A 14416-nucleotide genomic window follows, 5' to 3' on the forward strand; every position below is an offset into this window, starting at 1 on the left:
CAAAATTTATTACAAGATGAGCATTGACACATTTTTCTGAGACCTTAGCCAAGTTATTCAAACAACTATCAAAAGAATCACTATATACGCTGAAATCATCCATAAAGATTTCCAAACAATTTTCCATAAGATTGGCAAAGATCTTGTCATGCACCTTTGGAACGTAGATAGTGCATTGCACAAGCCAAATGGCATCCCTTTATAAGCAAAGGTTCCAAAGGGGCAAGTGAAAGTAGTATTTTCCTGATCCTTAGGGGCAATATGTATTTGGAAGTAACCAGTACAGCCATCAAGGAAGCAATAGTGGGTTTTACCAGACAACCTGTCTAACATCTGGTCAATGAATGGGAGAAGGTAGTGGTCCTTCCTAGTTGTGGCGTTTAGTCTTCTATAATCAATGCAAACTCGCCAAGAGTTTTGAACCCTTGTTGTGACAACTTCACCATCTTCCTTCGTCTCTATTGTGGTCCCAGATTTCTTAGGAACTATCTGAACTGGACTAACCCACTTGCTGTCAGAGATTGAGTAGATGATATCCGCATCTAGAAGTCTAGTAACCTCTTTTTTCACCGCATCAAGAATCGTCGGATTAAGCCTTCTTTATGGTTGCCTCACTGGCCGAGCTCCGTCTTCAAGAAAGATGATATGCGTAGAAGTCCGTGGGCTAATCTCCAGAATATCCGCTAAGCTCCAACCAATGGAACTCCGATGTTTTCTTGAAACTTCAAAGAGCTTCTTCTCCTCTTGTGTAGAAAGCTCACTCACAATGATGAATGGAAACTTGTTGTTTTCCTCAAGGAAAGCATATTTAAGATGAGGTGGCAAAGGCTTCAACTCATCACTCAACTCATATTGTGGTTCTTTGTCTTCATAATTATGGGAGGATGGTGAGTCATTCTTAATAATCTCCTCATGCTTCCCCATACTTTGAATCTTATCAACACCCATTTTTCCATGAGTCTCCTCTTACACTTTCGCTACTACTTCATCGATGATATCGCACCGAAGGTTGGAGTGCTCCTGCAGTGGATGCCTCATCACTCCATCCAAATTGAACTTAATGGTCTTGTCACCCACCTTGAATGAATAAGTGCCAGTGAAGGCATCTAGTTTGAATTCGGAGGTCTTAAAAAAGGGTCTACCAAGTAAAATGGATGAAGGCTTTCCATAATCCGTTGGAGGTATCTCAAGAATGTAGAAATCAACAGGGAATACCAGATCTTTAATATGCACAAGCACATCTTTTGCTATCCCAGCCACGATAATAACACTCTTGTTAGCCAAAACAAACCTTGCAGGCAACCTCTTCAATGGAGACAACTTCAACCGTGCAAACACTAAGAGGGACATAATACTTACACACGCACCTAAATCACCCATACAGTCATAGAATGCAACACCAACAATCCAGCAAGAAACCAAACACAGTCCCGAATCACTATACTTCTTCGGGATAGAATTGATCAAAGAAGATATAGAACTATCCAAAGAAAGAGTCTCAAGATTACCTATCATTTCTTTGTGTGTACACAAGTCTTTCAAGAACTTAGCATACTTAGGAACTTGTTGAATGGCATCAAAAAGGAGAATTATTACCTCCACCTTTTTGAAGATTTGCACCATGTTAAGATCAAACTCCGGAGCCTTTTTGGCCTTCTTGACCATAGTAGGGAAAGGGATGAAAATGGACTCGTTCATCAAAATCTTCCGCTTGGGCTCTTTAGGCTTCAGATCTTTCTCTTCTTGCCTTGGCACTTCCTCCTCATTTATGTCTTCTACCTCCATAATTACTTCCTCTGTGTGAACATCCTCCATGGTCTTAAGAGAAACTTCCTCTAACATGATACCAGACCTTAAGGTGATAGCATTGAGGCCATCCTTTAGGTTAGGGAGAGGTTGAGAGGGAAGGCTATTGGAACTAGATGGTTGGGAGGTGTTTGTGTTGTTGTTGGAAGGGGGTAAAGACATTCTAGATAGAACATCGGCTATGAAAGCCATTTGGTCACAGAGGATTCTATTGTTTTCTCTTGTTTTTCTACCATAGAACGAAGTTCCTTTTTTCTTGGAGGAAGGGACAAAGAGTATCTTCAATAGAGGGTTTGACTTGAAGAAGAAGAAGATTGGTTGGTGGGAGCTGGTTGGTATTTTTGGTTGTGAGATTGGTTTTGGTGTTGGAATGTTAGATTGTGGTAGGCTTGGTTGTTTTGATAAGAATGGTTGTTGAAAGGTAGTTGATAAGAAGATTAGTAGCCTTGTTAGTATTGAGAGGGGAAATTGGATGGCCCTTGGTTCCACCTTTGATTATAGTTATCTCGCCACCCTTGATTGTAGTTATTCCCATAAGAATAAGAACCTTGATTTTTAGGGTGGTAGGTGAAACGGTTGTTGTTAGTATTGACCATCGCAAGAGTGTAGTCTCCTTGAATTTGAGAGCATTGATCGGTTGGTGCAGAATTTACCATTCACAACTTACCGGCAAGTGCACCAAGTCGTACCAAGTAATAACTCACGGTGAGTGAGTATTGATCCCACGAGAATTAACGGACTAATCAAGCAATGATTGATTAGCTATTCTAGTTAGACAAATTGAAATGAAAATTTTGATTGTCAAATAGCATAAAAGTAATAAATTAAGAAAGCAGACAATGAACGGTGGAGAAAACGGTCTGAGAAAGAGTTAAGGCTTTGGAGATGTTTAAATATCCGGATTAATATTCAATGTCAACTAGCTTGATCATGCAATGATTTCGTTTATGGTAAACCCCAAGTGATTAAATTCATATTTCTAGGCAATCAAATCCTTTCTAATCCAACCGACCGTCAATTCCTTGATCACTCATTTGTATCAGACGGTTAAGTTCAATTTCTGATTTACAAGCCACATAAACCATAAGAACCCAAAATTAATGTAGTTATATGTCACGTACTATACTAACCCAGACAATTAAGGAGTTATAAGAAATTGGTTTCAAGCTATATTCTAATGATATAACTTTTCCAAGGCTCAAATGGAACTCAAGTTAGATTAGAGTTATTATCCAGTAATCACCAATCCTTAGGATGAAGAACGAAACCAATTCTTAAACAGTAAACAATGCATTAATCAAGAGTAGGAGAACATATAATTATTAATCCATCAACATAAATAGAGCTCCTAATCTTAACAATGGAGGTTTAGTTGCTCATAGTGTGGAAAACTCTAGCAGAGAAAAAAAAGTCTAAAAGTGCAGAATGAAAATTAGGAAAAGAGAAGTCCCTATGTGGGCGGATCTCAATCCTACTTATAGTCCTCATTAAAATTGATTTAAAACTTAAATAAAAACCTAAAAAATCTTTTCTAATAGTTATTTGATTTATAAAAACCAAATCTCCAAAAGCCTTGTTGTTTTGTTGCACTTATGGTCCCCGCTTTTCCACGCTATTGGCGCTAAACGCCTGGCATTTAGTGCCACTCATCCAGCAAACCTTGTACGCTAAATGCCGATGAGAGAACGTTTAGTGCCAGCTATCCAAAAACCAGGCACGAATTACAAAGTTTTTGGCACTAAATGCTGAGTCGTGGCATTTAGTGCCACTAGTCCAGCTATCCCTACTGAATATTTGTGATACAGAAAATTCTCAGTGTGGTGTTGAGTTGTTTGGATATCAATGAGTACAATTCACACAGCAAAAGCAAACAAAGAAAAGGAGAAGCAAAGTGTGACAGCTAAGAATTCAGGTTCTTTTAGTTCCTTCAAGAGATGGGGCAGGAAAAGCCCCTTTCTGAGATATGGCCTTCCAATGATATCTCTTACTATTCTTGGTGCTCTTGGCCTTGGTCATCTCTTGCAAGGCAGGTATGTTGATCTCTCTAAAATTCAAATCTTTTTAGTTGTGAATTGTGAAAATCTATATTCTTCTGTTATGTGAAGATGTGAAGGTGTTGGGTCTATAAAACCAAAGCTATATATGGTTACACAATGGGAAACATGTGAATATTGCATTATCAATTAGGCTCATGTTGGAAGGCACAAAAAACTCATGCTTATTCTGATTTTTGAAGCTCTCATTCTGAATCTATTATCTCACTTATTGAAGACTTTCAATGTTTAAAGATTTGTGTTATTTTATAATATTGGATCAACATTATTCAATAGAATCCAATGCATGGAGAATACTGTTCACATTCTTAATTTCTTAACCATGTTTTCAAGATTGGTGTGCATATACAAAAACATATTTTGGTGGTCTTCTAGTGATGTCACTTGTTCCTAAATACAACTAAGAAAACAAGATAATGCCCTAGATTTTAGTTAGTTATGTTATCTACTTAGATGTTCCTTCTTTATTTGTTCTCTTATGCTCGCAGCAAGGATATTGCAAAGGTGAAGGATGATCAGGAATGGGAAATAACTGAAGCAAGAAAAGCATTGTCTAGACTTGGACCAGTAGATGCATACAATCCAAAAACCATCTCATTGGAGGATGAGCTCAAGGTGTGTTTTCCCCCCTAAATACATGAAAAATTGATATATCTCAACACATTGTATCTACTTGCATGAATTTCATCAATAAACCAAGAAAGTCAAAGTAGTATTATTTTTGAAAAGGAGTAGTTATTCTTAGCTAGGACATGCTTATAATAAGCACTGTATTTAATATTAAACTTAAACATGTGTTGAATAATATGGGGCTGGCGTGAAGAATTCACCAATATAGATAACGCTTTGGTGTACATTTTGACTATTGAATATAGTACTTTGAGAGATAATCTAGTTTCAGGACCTAAGAAAATTTCTTCCCTTCCATTAGAAATTTCAGGGTAAACATTTTTATTATAGACATGATACATAATAAGGTGCAATAGTATTGTCTGATCTATGTAGCTGACCTCACTTAGTGGGATATAGTGTTGTTGTTGTTGTTGTCTTCATTAGAAATTTCAGGTAATAATGACTATCCAAAAGTTCACTTTTATTTATTTTGTTGTGTAGGCCTTGCAACAAAAGGTGAACATTGACGATTATGAGTACAAGAAAATTCCTAAACCAAATGAGGGCAAGTGAGATTAGATTATAGCTGTGAACTTCAAACAACTTCCAAACTTCTCTTATATCAAGCACAGAACTAATTTTATGGGGTCAAAGAGTCGGTTCTTACATACAAGTAGGGAAGCTGTTATTGCCACTTATTGTGTTTTGACTATGGAAGATAAAGTTGAGATTTAATTGTACGAGTCTCTTTGTTTTAAGCGATTTTTAAGTAGAGAATTTAAAACTCATCGTAAGTGTGTGTTAGATTCTACTTTAATAAGAGTATGTGCTTGTTTGGGTGCCATTATTTTGATAAAAAAAATTTTTTTCAATGAAAAAAGATCTTTTTTATTTTTTAGCGTGTTTGGCAAATTTCTAATAGTAAAAGTAAAAGTGCTAGAAAAATAAAAAAAAAAACATCTTTTTTGAGAAGTTTCAATTTACATCTTTTTTAAAAGATCTTTTTTCTTTAAAAAAATATGTTTTTCATGTAATAAATAAACAAAAAAGTACTTCTATATTGTTATACCCAAACATAAGTGATAGATAAAAAGATCTTTTTGCATGAGATATCCAAACATAAAATTACTTTTACTTTTCCATAAGATCTTTTAAAAAAAGATATCTCGAAAAAAATCTTTTCTTAGAAGCTCACCCAAACAAGCCCTATATATGTCTTTTCATATTTTGGTTGGTCAATATTAATCATTTCTTCAATTTATGCACATTGGATGCAGTAACTATAATGCTTATTAGGCCATTCCATTTTTGCAGTCATAACATCAACTTTGGTTCAACCTTTTTGGTATATTTATAATTTAATGCTTTTGGTATGCGAAATTGTTACTCAGAGGTTGTAAAATTTGTTGTTCGTTCTCTCCCTGGCAATGGCTCCAAGAACTGGTGCACAATACCATGGTCCAGACATAACTTCACAACTTCGCACAACTAACCAGCAAGTGCACTGGGTCGTCCAAGTAATAAAACCTTACGTGAGTAAGGGTCGATCCCACGGAGATTGTTGGTATGAAGCAAGCTATGGTCACCTTGTAAATCTCAGTCAGGCGGATATCAAATGGTTATGGAGTTTTCGAATAATAATAAATAAATATAAAATAAAGATAGAAATCCTTATGTATATCATTGGTGAGAATTTCAGATAAGCGTATAGAGATGCTTTCGTTCCTCTGACTCTCTGCTTTCCCGCTGTCTTCATCCAATCAGTCTTACTCCTTTCCATGGCAAGCTTTCTGTAAGGGCATCACCGTTGTCAATGGCTACATCCCATCCTCTCTATGAAAATGGTCCAAATGCTCTGTCACGGCATGGCTAATCATCTGGAGGTTCTCGATCATGCTGGAATAGGATTCACCCTCCTTTTGCATCTGTCACTACGCCCAGCACTCGCGAGTTTGAAGTTCGTCACAGCCATCCCTTTCCAGATCCTACTCGGAATACCGCAGACAAAGGTTTAGACTTTCCGGATCTCAGGAATGGCCATCCATGGGTTCTAACTTATACCACGAAGATACTAATAACTCGGACTCGGTCCCCTGTATTAGATATCTAAGAGATACTCATTCTAGCTTGGTTGCAGGTAGAACGGAAGTGTTTGTCAGGCACGCGTTCATAAGTAAGAATGATGATGAGCGTCACATAATCATCACATTCATCATGTTCTTGGGTGCGAATGGATATCTTAGAATCGGAATAAGTTGAATTGAATAGAAAACAGTAGTACTTTGCATTAATTCATGAGGAACAGCAGAGCTCTACACCTTAATCTATGGAGTGTAGAAACTCTACCGTTGAAAATACATAAGTGAAAGGTTCAGGCATGGCCGAGAGGCCAGCCCCCAAAACATGATCACAAGATCAAAAATACAATCCAAGATGATCCGAAGATCCAAATACAATAGTAAAAAGTCCTATTTAAACTAAACTAGTTACTAGGGTTTACAGAAGTAAGTAATTGATGCATAAATCCACTTCCGGGGCCCACTTGGTGTGTGCTTGGGCTGAGCTTGAAGTTTACACGTGGAGAGGTCATTCTTGGAGTTGAACGCCAGTTTGTAACATATTTCTGGCGTTCAACTCTGGCTTGTGACGTGTTTCTGGCGTTTAACTCCAGACTGCAGCGTAGAACTGGCGTTCAACGACCTTTTGCGTCGTCTAAACTCGACCAAAGTATGAACTATTATATATTTCTGGAAAGCCCTGGATGTCTACTTTCCAACGCAATTAGAAGCGTGCCATTTTGAGTTCTGTAGCTCTAGAAAATCCACTTTGAGTGCAGGGAGGTCAGAATCCAACAGCATCAGCAGTCCTTCTTCAACCTCTGAATCTGATTTTTGCTCAAGTCCCTCAATTTCAGCCAGAAAATACCTGAAATCACAGAAAAACACACAAACTCATAGTAAAGTCCAGAAATGTGAATTTAACATAAAAACTAATAAAAACATCCCTAAAAGTAACTAGATCCTACTAAAAACATACTAAAAACAATGCCAAAAAGCGTATAAATTATCCGCTCATCACAACACCAAACTTAAATTGTTGCTTGTCCCCAAGCAACTAAAAATCAAATAAGATAAAAAGAAGAGAATATACTATAAATTTCAAACTATCAATGAAACATAGCTCCAATCAGATGAGCGGGACTTGTAGCTTTTTGCCTCTTGAATAGTTTTGGCATCTCACTTTATCCATTGAGGTTCAGAATGATTGGCATCTATAGGAACTCAGAGTTCAGATAGTGTTATTGATTCTCCTAGTTCAGTATGTTGATTCTTGAACACAGCTACTTTATGAGTCTTGGCCGTGGCCCTAAGCACTTTGTTTTCCAGTATTACCACCGGATACATAAATGCCACAGACACATAATTGGGTGAACCTTTTCAGATTGTGACTCAGCTTTGCTAAAGTCCCCAATTAGAGGTGTCCAGGGTTCTTAAGCACACTCTTCTTTTACTTTGGACCTTGACTTTAACCGCTCAGTCTCAAGTTTTCACTTGACACCTTCACGCCACAAGCACATGGTTAGGGTCAGCTTGGTTTAGCCGCTTAGGCCAGGATTTTATTCCTTTAGGCCCTCCTATCCACTGATGTTCAAAGCCTTGGGATCCTTTTTATTACCCTTGCCTTTTGGTTTTAAGGGATATTGGCTTTTTGCTCTTGCCTTTTGGTTTTAAGAGCTTTGGCTTTTTCTGCTTGCTTTTTCTTTTTCTATTTTTTTTCGCTATTTTTTTCTGCAAGGTTTGTTCTTTGCTGCTTTTTCTTGCTTCAAGAATCATTTTTATGATTTTTCAGATTATCAAATGACATGTCTCCTTGTCATCATTCTTTCAAGAGCCAACATATTTAACATTCATAAACAACAACTTCAAAAGACATATGCACTGTTCAAGCATTCATTCAGAAAACAAGAAGCATTGTCACCACATCAAAATAATTAAACTAAGTTCAAGGATAAATTCGAAACTCATGTACTTCTTGTTCTTTTGAATTAAAACATTTTTATTTAAGAGAGGTGATGGATTCATAGGACATTCATAACTTTAAGACATAGTTACTAAATACTAATGATCATGTAATAAGACACAAACATAGATAAGCATTTAACATAAAGAAAACGAAAAACAGAAAATTTAAGAACAAGGAATGAGTCCAGCTTAGTGATGGTGGTGTTTTCTTCTTGAGAAACCAATGATGTCCTTGAGCTCTTCTATGTCTCTTCCTTGTCTTTGTTTCTCCTTCCTCATTGCTTTTTGATCTTTTCTAATTTCATGGAGGATGATGGAGTGCTCTTGATGTTCCACCCTTAGTTGCTCCCAATAATTGTGTGGGGGAAAATGTATCCCCTGAGCTATCTCAGGGATCTCTTGATTTGCAGTCAAATATTCTACCACTGAGCTATAGATCCTTGATGGAAGCTTTTGTTTTCCCTTTAAAAAAAGCTATGCTTTTACCACACCAAACTTAGAATGTTGCTCGCCCTCGAGCAAAAAAAGAAAAAATAGATGAAGAAGAAGATGTGGAAAAAACTAGGATTATGAGGAGGGAAGGTGGGGATCCTGTGGGGTTCACAAATCCTGAAATGATCCTGTGAGGTCCACAGATCTTGAGGTGTCAAGGATCTACATCCCTGCACCAATTAGGCATGTAAAATGCCTTTGCATGCAATTCTGGCGTTTAAACGCCGAACTGATGCTTGTTCTGGGCATTCAGCGCCCAGATGCAGCATGTTTCTGGCGTTGAACGCCAGCTTCATGCTTGTTTCTGGCGTTCAGCGCCAGCTCCATGCTCTGTTCTGGCGTTGAACGCCAGCCAGATGCTCCTTATTGGCGTTTGAACGCCAGTGAACTCCTCCTCCAGGGTGTGCTATTTTTTTTTATGCTGTTTTTTATTTTTCTTCAATTTTTTTGATTGTTTTTGTGACTCCACATGATCATGAACCTATGAAGACATATAACTAATAAAAAATATAATTAAATAAAAATTGGGTTGCCTCCCAACAAGCGCTTCTTTAATGTCAATAGCTTGATAGTGGGCTCTCATGGAGCCTCACAGATGTTCAGAGCATTGTTGAGACTCCCCAACACCAAACTTAGAGTTTGGATATGGGAGTTCAACACCAAACTTAGAGTTTGGTTGTGGCCTCCCAACACCAAACTTAGAGTTTGGCTGTGGGGGCTCTGGTTGACTCTACAGTGGGAGAAGCTTACTGTACCTTTTTTCCATGTTTACAGAAGGATAACCTTGAGTTGTAAACACAAGGGAGTCCTTATTCAATTGAAGGACTAATTCACCTCTATCAACATCAATCACAGCTCTTGCTGTGGCTAGGAAGGGTCTTCCAAGGATGATGGATTCATCCCCATCCTTCCCAGTATCTAGGATTATGAAATCAGCAGGGATGTAAAGGCCTTCAACCTTTACTATCATGTCCTCTACTTGTCCATAAGCCTGTTTTCTGGAATTGTCTGCCATCTCTAATGAGATTTTAGCAGCTTGTACCTCAAAGATTCCCAGTTTCTCCATTACAGAGAGTGGCATGAGGTTTATTCCTGACCCCAGGTCACATAGAGCCTTCTCAAAGGTCATGGTGCCTATGGTACAAGGTATCAGGAACTTTCCAGGATCCTGTTTCTTCTGTGGCAAACTCAGTTGATCCAATGCATTTAATTCATTGGTGAACAGGGGAGGTTCATCTCCCCAAGTTTCTTTACCAAATAAATTGGCATTCAGCTTCATGATTGCACCAAGGAACTTGGCAACTTGCTCTTCAGTAACATCTTCATTCTTTTCAGAAGAAGAATACTCATCAGAGCTCATGAATGACATAAGGAGGTTCAATGGAATCTCTATGGTCTCTAGATGAGTCTCAGATTCCTTTGCTTCCTCAGAAGGAAAGTCCTTATTGATCACTGGACGTCCCAGGAGGTCTTCCTCCTTGGGATTCACGTCCTTCTCCTTTCCTGTGGATTCGACCATGATGGTCAACTCAATGGCCTTGCACTCTCCTTTTGGATTCTCTTCTGTATTGCTTGGGAGAGTACTAGGAGGGATTTCAGTGATTCTTTTACTCAGCTGGCCCACTTGTGCTTCCAAATTTCTAATGGAGGACCTTGTTTCATTCATGAAACTCACAGTGGCCTTAGATAGATCAGAGACTAAGTTTGCTAAATTAGAGGTATTTTGTTCAGAGTTCTCTGTCTGTTGCTGAGTGGATGATGGAAAAGGTTTACTATTGTTAAACCTGTTTCTTCCACCATTATTAAAGCCTTGTTGAGGCTTTTGTTGATCCTTCTATGAGAGGTTTGGGTGATTTCTCCATGAGGGGTTATAGGTGTTTCCATATGGTTCACCCATGTAATTCACCTCTGCTATTGCAGGGTTCTCAGGATCATAAGCTTCTTCTTCAGAAGATGCCTCTTGAGTACTGTTGGATGCAGCTTGCATTCCATTCAGACTCTGAGAAATCATATTGACTTGCTGAGTCAATATTTTATTCTGAGCCAATATGGTATTCAGAGTATCAATTTCAAGAACTCCCTTCTTCTGAGGCGTCCCATTACCCACAGGATTCCTCTCAGAAGTGTACATGAACTGGTTATTAGCAACCATGTCAATGAGTTCTTGAACTTCTACAGGTGTTTTCTTTAGGTGAATGGATCCACCTGCAGAAGTATCCAATGACATCTTAGCTAATTCAGACAGACCATCATAGAATATATCCAGGATGGTCCATTCTGAAAGCATGTCAGAAGGACACTTTTTGGTCAGTTCCTTGTATCTTTCCCAAGCTTCATAGAGGGATTCACCTTCTTTCTGTCTGAAGGTTTGAACATCCACTCTAAGCTTACTCAGCTTTTGAGGAGGAAAGAACTTGGCTAAGAAAGCCTTGACCAGCTTATCCCAAGAGTTCAGGCTATCTTTAGGTTGAGAATCCAACCATATTCTACCTCTGTCTCTCACAGCAAAAGAAAAAGTATGAGCCTGTAGACTTCAGGATCTACTCCATTAGTCTTAACAGTGTCACAGATCTGCAAGAATTCAGTTAAGAACTGAAAAGGATCTTCAGATGGAAGTCCATGAAACTTGCAGTTTTGTTGCATCAGAGAAACTAGTTGAGGTTTAAGCTCAAAATTGTTTGCTCCAATGGCTGGGATTGAGATGCTTCTTCCATGTAAATTGGAATTAGGTGCAGTAAAGTCACCAAGCATCCTCTTTGTATTATTATTATTTTCGGCTGCCATCTCCTCTTCCTGTTCAAAAATTTCTGTAAGGTTATCTCTGGATTGTTGTATTTTAGCTTCTCTTAGTTTCCTCTTCAGAGTCATTTCAGGTTTAGGGTCTGCTTCAACAAGAATGTTCTTGTCCTTGCTCCTGCTCATATGAAAAAGAGGGAACAGAAAAATAATAATAGTAGGGATCCTTTTTGCCCAGGTATAGAGGTTCCCCTTTGTGAGTAGAAGAAGAAAAGAATGTAATGTAAAGAATAGAACAAGAGAAAATTCGAACACAGATGGGAGAGGGGGTTCAAATTTGGGTGAGATGAAGTGTTAGTAGATGAATAAATAAATAGAAGGAGATGAGAGAGAAAGAGGATTTTCGAAAATAAAATTTTGAAAAGTGGTTAGTGATTTTCGAAAATTAGGAATGAAATCAAATTAAAATTAAAAATTGAAACAATTAGTTAATTAAAAAGAAATTTTGAAAAAGAGGGAAGAGATTTTCGAAAACTAGAGAGAGAGTTAGTTAGGTAGTTTTAAAAAAGATAAGAAACAAACAAAAAGTCAATTAGTTAGTTGAAAAAGATTTAAAAATCAATTTTGAAAAGATAAGAAGATAAGAAGTTAGAAAAGATATTTGAAAATCAAATTTTTGAAAAAGATAAGATTTTTAAAAAAAAGATATGATAGAAAGATATGATTAGAATTAGTTTTGAAAAAGATTTGATTTTTAAAATCATAATTAATGACTTGACTCACAAGAAATCACAAGATATGATTCTAGAACTTAAAGTTTGAATCTTTCTTAACAAGCAAGTAACAAACTTGAAATTTTTGAATCAAAACATTAATTAATGAGAATATTTTCGAAAATTATAAGATAAAATTAAGAAAAGATTTTTGAAAAATATTTTTAAAATTTTCAAAAATAAATAAGAAAAATGAAAAAGATTTTATTTTTGAAAAAGATTTTGAAAAAGATAAGATTTTTAAATTGAAAATTTGATTTGACTCATAAGAAACAACTAGATTTTAAAAAAATTTTTGAAAAAGTCAATCCAAATTTTCGAAATTTTAAGAGAGAAAAAAGGAAAGATATTTTTTTTTATTTTTTTTAATTTTTAATGATGAAAGAGAAAAACATGAAAAAGACTCAATGCATGAAAGTTATGGATCAAAACAATGAATGCATGCAAGAATGCTATGAATGTCAAGATGAACACCAAGAACACTTTGAATATCATGATGAACATCAAGAACATGTTTTTGAAAAATTTTCAATGCAAAGAAAACATGCAAGACACCAAACTTAGAAATCTTTCATGTTCAGACACTATGAATGCAAAAATGCATATGAAAAACAAGAAAAGACACGAAACAAGAAAATATGAAGATCAAACAAGAAGACTGGCCAAGAACAACTTGAAGATCATGAAGAACACTATGAATGCATGAATTTTCAAAAAATGCATAAATTTTTTAGAAAAAAATGCAATTGACACTAAACTTAAAAATTGACTCAAGACTCAAACAAGAAACACAAAATATTTTTTATTTTTATGATTTTATAAATTTTTTTGGATTTTTCGAAAGTTAATTTGAAAAAGAAAAATAAGGATTCCAAAAAATTTAAGAAGAATTCCAGGAATCTTTCAATATTAGCCCAAAGCTCCAATCAAAGGGTTGGACATGGCTTAATAGCCAGTCAGCTTTAGGATATAAATCAGGCATGCAACAGCTGATATTCAAATTAACTTGCCTCTATGCTGATGGTTGGAAGCCCCTATCCAAAAGAATTAGACATGGCTTTGCAGCCAGCTAGGCTTCACATGCTTCATGAAACTCTAGAATTCATTCTTAAAAATTCTGAAGAAAAAACTATATATATATATATATTTTGAAAATATTTTTTGGGAAAAACGAAAAAGAGGAAAGTATTTTTGAAAAATTTTTTGAAAACTTTTTGAAAATAAAATAAGAAGAAAATTACCCAATCTGAGCAACAAGATGAACCGTCAGTTGTCCAAACTCGATCAATCCCCGGCAACGGCGCCAAAAACTTGGTAATGCGAAATTGTTACTCTAAGGTTGTAAAATTTGTTGTTCGTTCTCTCCCTGGCAATGGCTCCAAGAACTGGTGCACAATACCATGGTCCAGACATAACTTCACAACTTTGCACAACTAACCAGCAAGTGCAATGGGTCGTCCAAGTAGTAAAACCTTACATGAGTAAGGGTCGATCCCACGGAGATTATCGGTATGAAGCAAGCTATGGTCACCTTGTAAATCTCAGTCAGGCGGATATCAAATGGTTATGGAGTTTTTGAATAATAATAAATAAATAGAAAATAAAGATAGAAATACTTATGTATATCATTGGTGAGAATTTCAGATAAGCGTATAGAGATGCTTTCGTTCCTCTGACTCTCTGCTTTTCCGCTGTCTTCATCCAATCAGTCTTACTCCTTTCCATGGCAAGCTTTCTGTAAGGGCATTGCCGTTGTCAATGGCTACATCCCATCCTCTCTGTGAAAATGGTTCAAATGCTCTGTCACGGCATGGCTAATCATCTGGAGGTTCTCGATCATGCTGGAATAGGATTCACCCTCCTTCTGCGTCTGTCACTACGCCCAGCACTCGCGAGTTTGAAGTTCGTCACAGCCATCCCT

General features: G+C 36.9%; 2 protein-coding genes and 1 non-coding gene across 3 annotated transcripts; 2 read left to right on the forward strand and 1 right to left on the reverse strand.

Annotated features, from left to right (window-relative positions):
• Positions 1 to 966: 966 nt before the first annotated feature.
• Positions 967 to 1998, reverse strand: LOC112763137 (uncharacterized). Its single transcript, XM_025808884.1, has one exon. The coding sequence runs from the start codon at positions 1996 to 1998 to the stop codon at positions 967 to 969; it is 1032 nt and encodes a 343-aa protein (XP_025664669.1).
• Positions 1999 to 3648: 1650 nt separating this feature from the next.
• LOC112763138 (uncharacterized) lies at positions 3649 to 5161 on the forward strand. The gene is made up of 3 exons (XM_025808885.2): positions 3649 to 3836; positions 4349 to 4475; positions 4974 to 5161. Exons 1-3 carry the CDS (start codon positions 3649 to 3651, stop codon positions 5043 to 5045), a joined length of 387 nt encoding a protein of 128 aa, XP_025664670.1. The 3' UTR covers positions 5046 to 5161.
• Positions 5162 to 11267: 6106 nt separating this feature from the next.
• On the forward strand, positions 11268 to 11375 carry LOC112768644 (small nucleolar RNA R71). Its single transcript, XR_003186048.1, has one exon. It is a non-coding gene; the product is annotated as a small nucleolar RNA R71 (small nucleolar RNA).
• The last annotated feature ends 3041 nt before the right edge of the window (positions 11376 to 14416 follow it).

Source organism: Arachis hypogaea, chromosome 17 (assembly GCF_003086295.3).
Source record: "Arachis hypogaea cultivar Tifrunner chromosome 17, arahy.Tifrunner.gnm2.J5K5, whole genome shotgun sequence".
In the NCBI taxonomy this organism is placed as follows: Eukaryota; Viridiplantae; Streptophyta; class Magnoliopsida; order Fabales; family Fabaceae; genus Arachis; species Arachis hypogaea.

Bases quoted from the DNA above. Each gene is read 5' to 3' on its own strand.
- LOC112763137 (XM_025808884.1), bottom strand. From the start codon at position 1,998: ATGGCTTTCATAGCCGATGTTCTATCTAGAATGTCTTTACCCCCTTCC.
- LOC112763138 (XM_025808885.2), top strand. From the start codon at position 3,649: ATGAGTACAATTCACACAGCAAAAGCAAACAAAGAAAAGGAGAAGCAA. The intron at 3,837-4,348 runs GTATGTTGATCT...TTATGCTCGCAG, and splicing joins GGTCATCTCTTGCAAGGCAG to CAAGGATATTGCAAAGGTGA. The intron at 4,476-4,973 runs GTGTGTTTTCCC...TTTGTTGTGTAG, and splicing joins CATTGGAGGATGAGCTCAAG to GCCTTGCAACAAAAGGTGAA.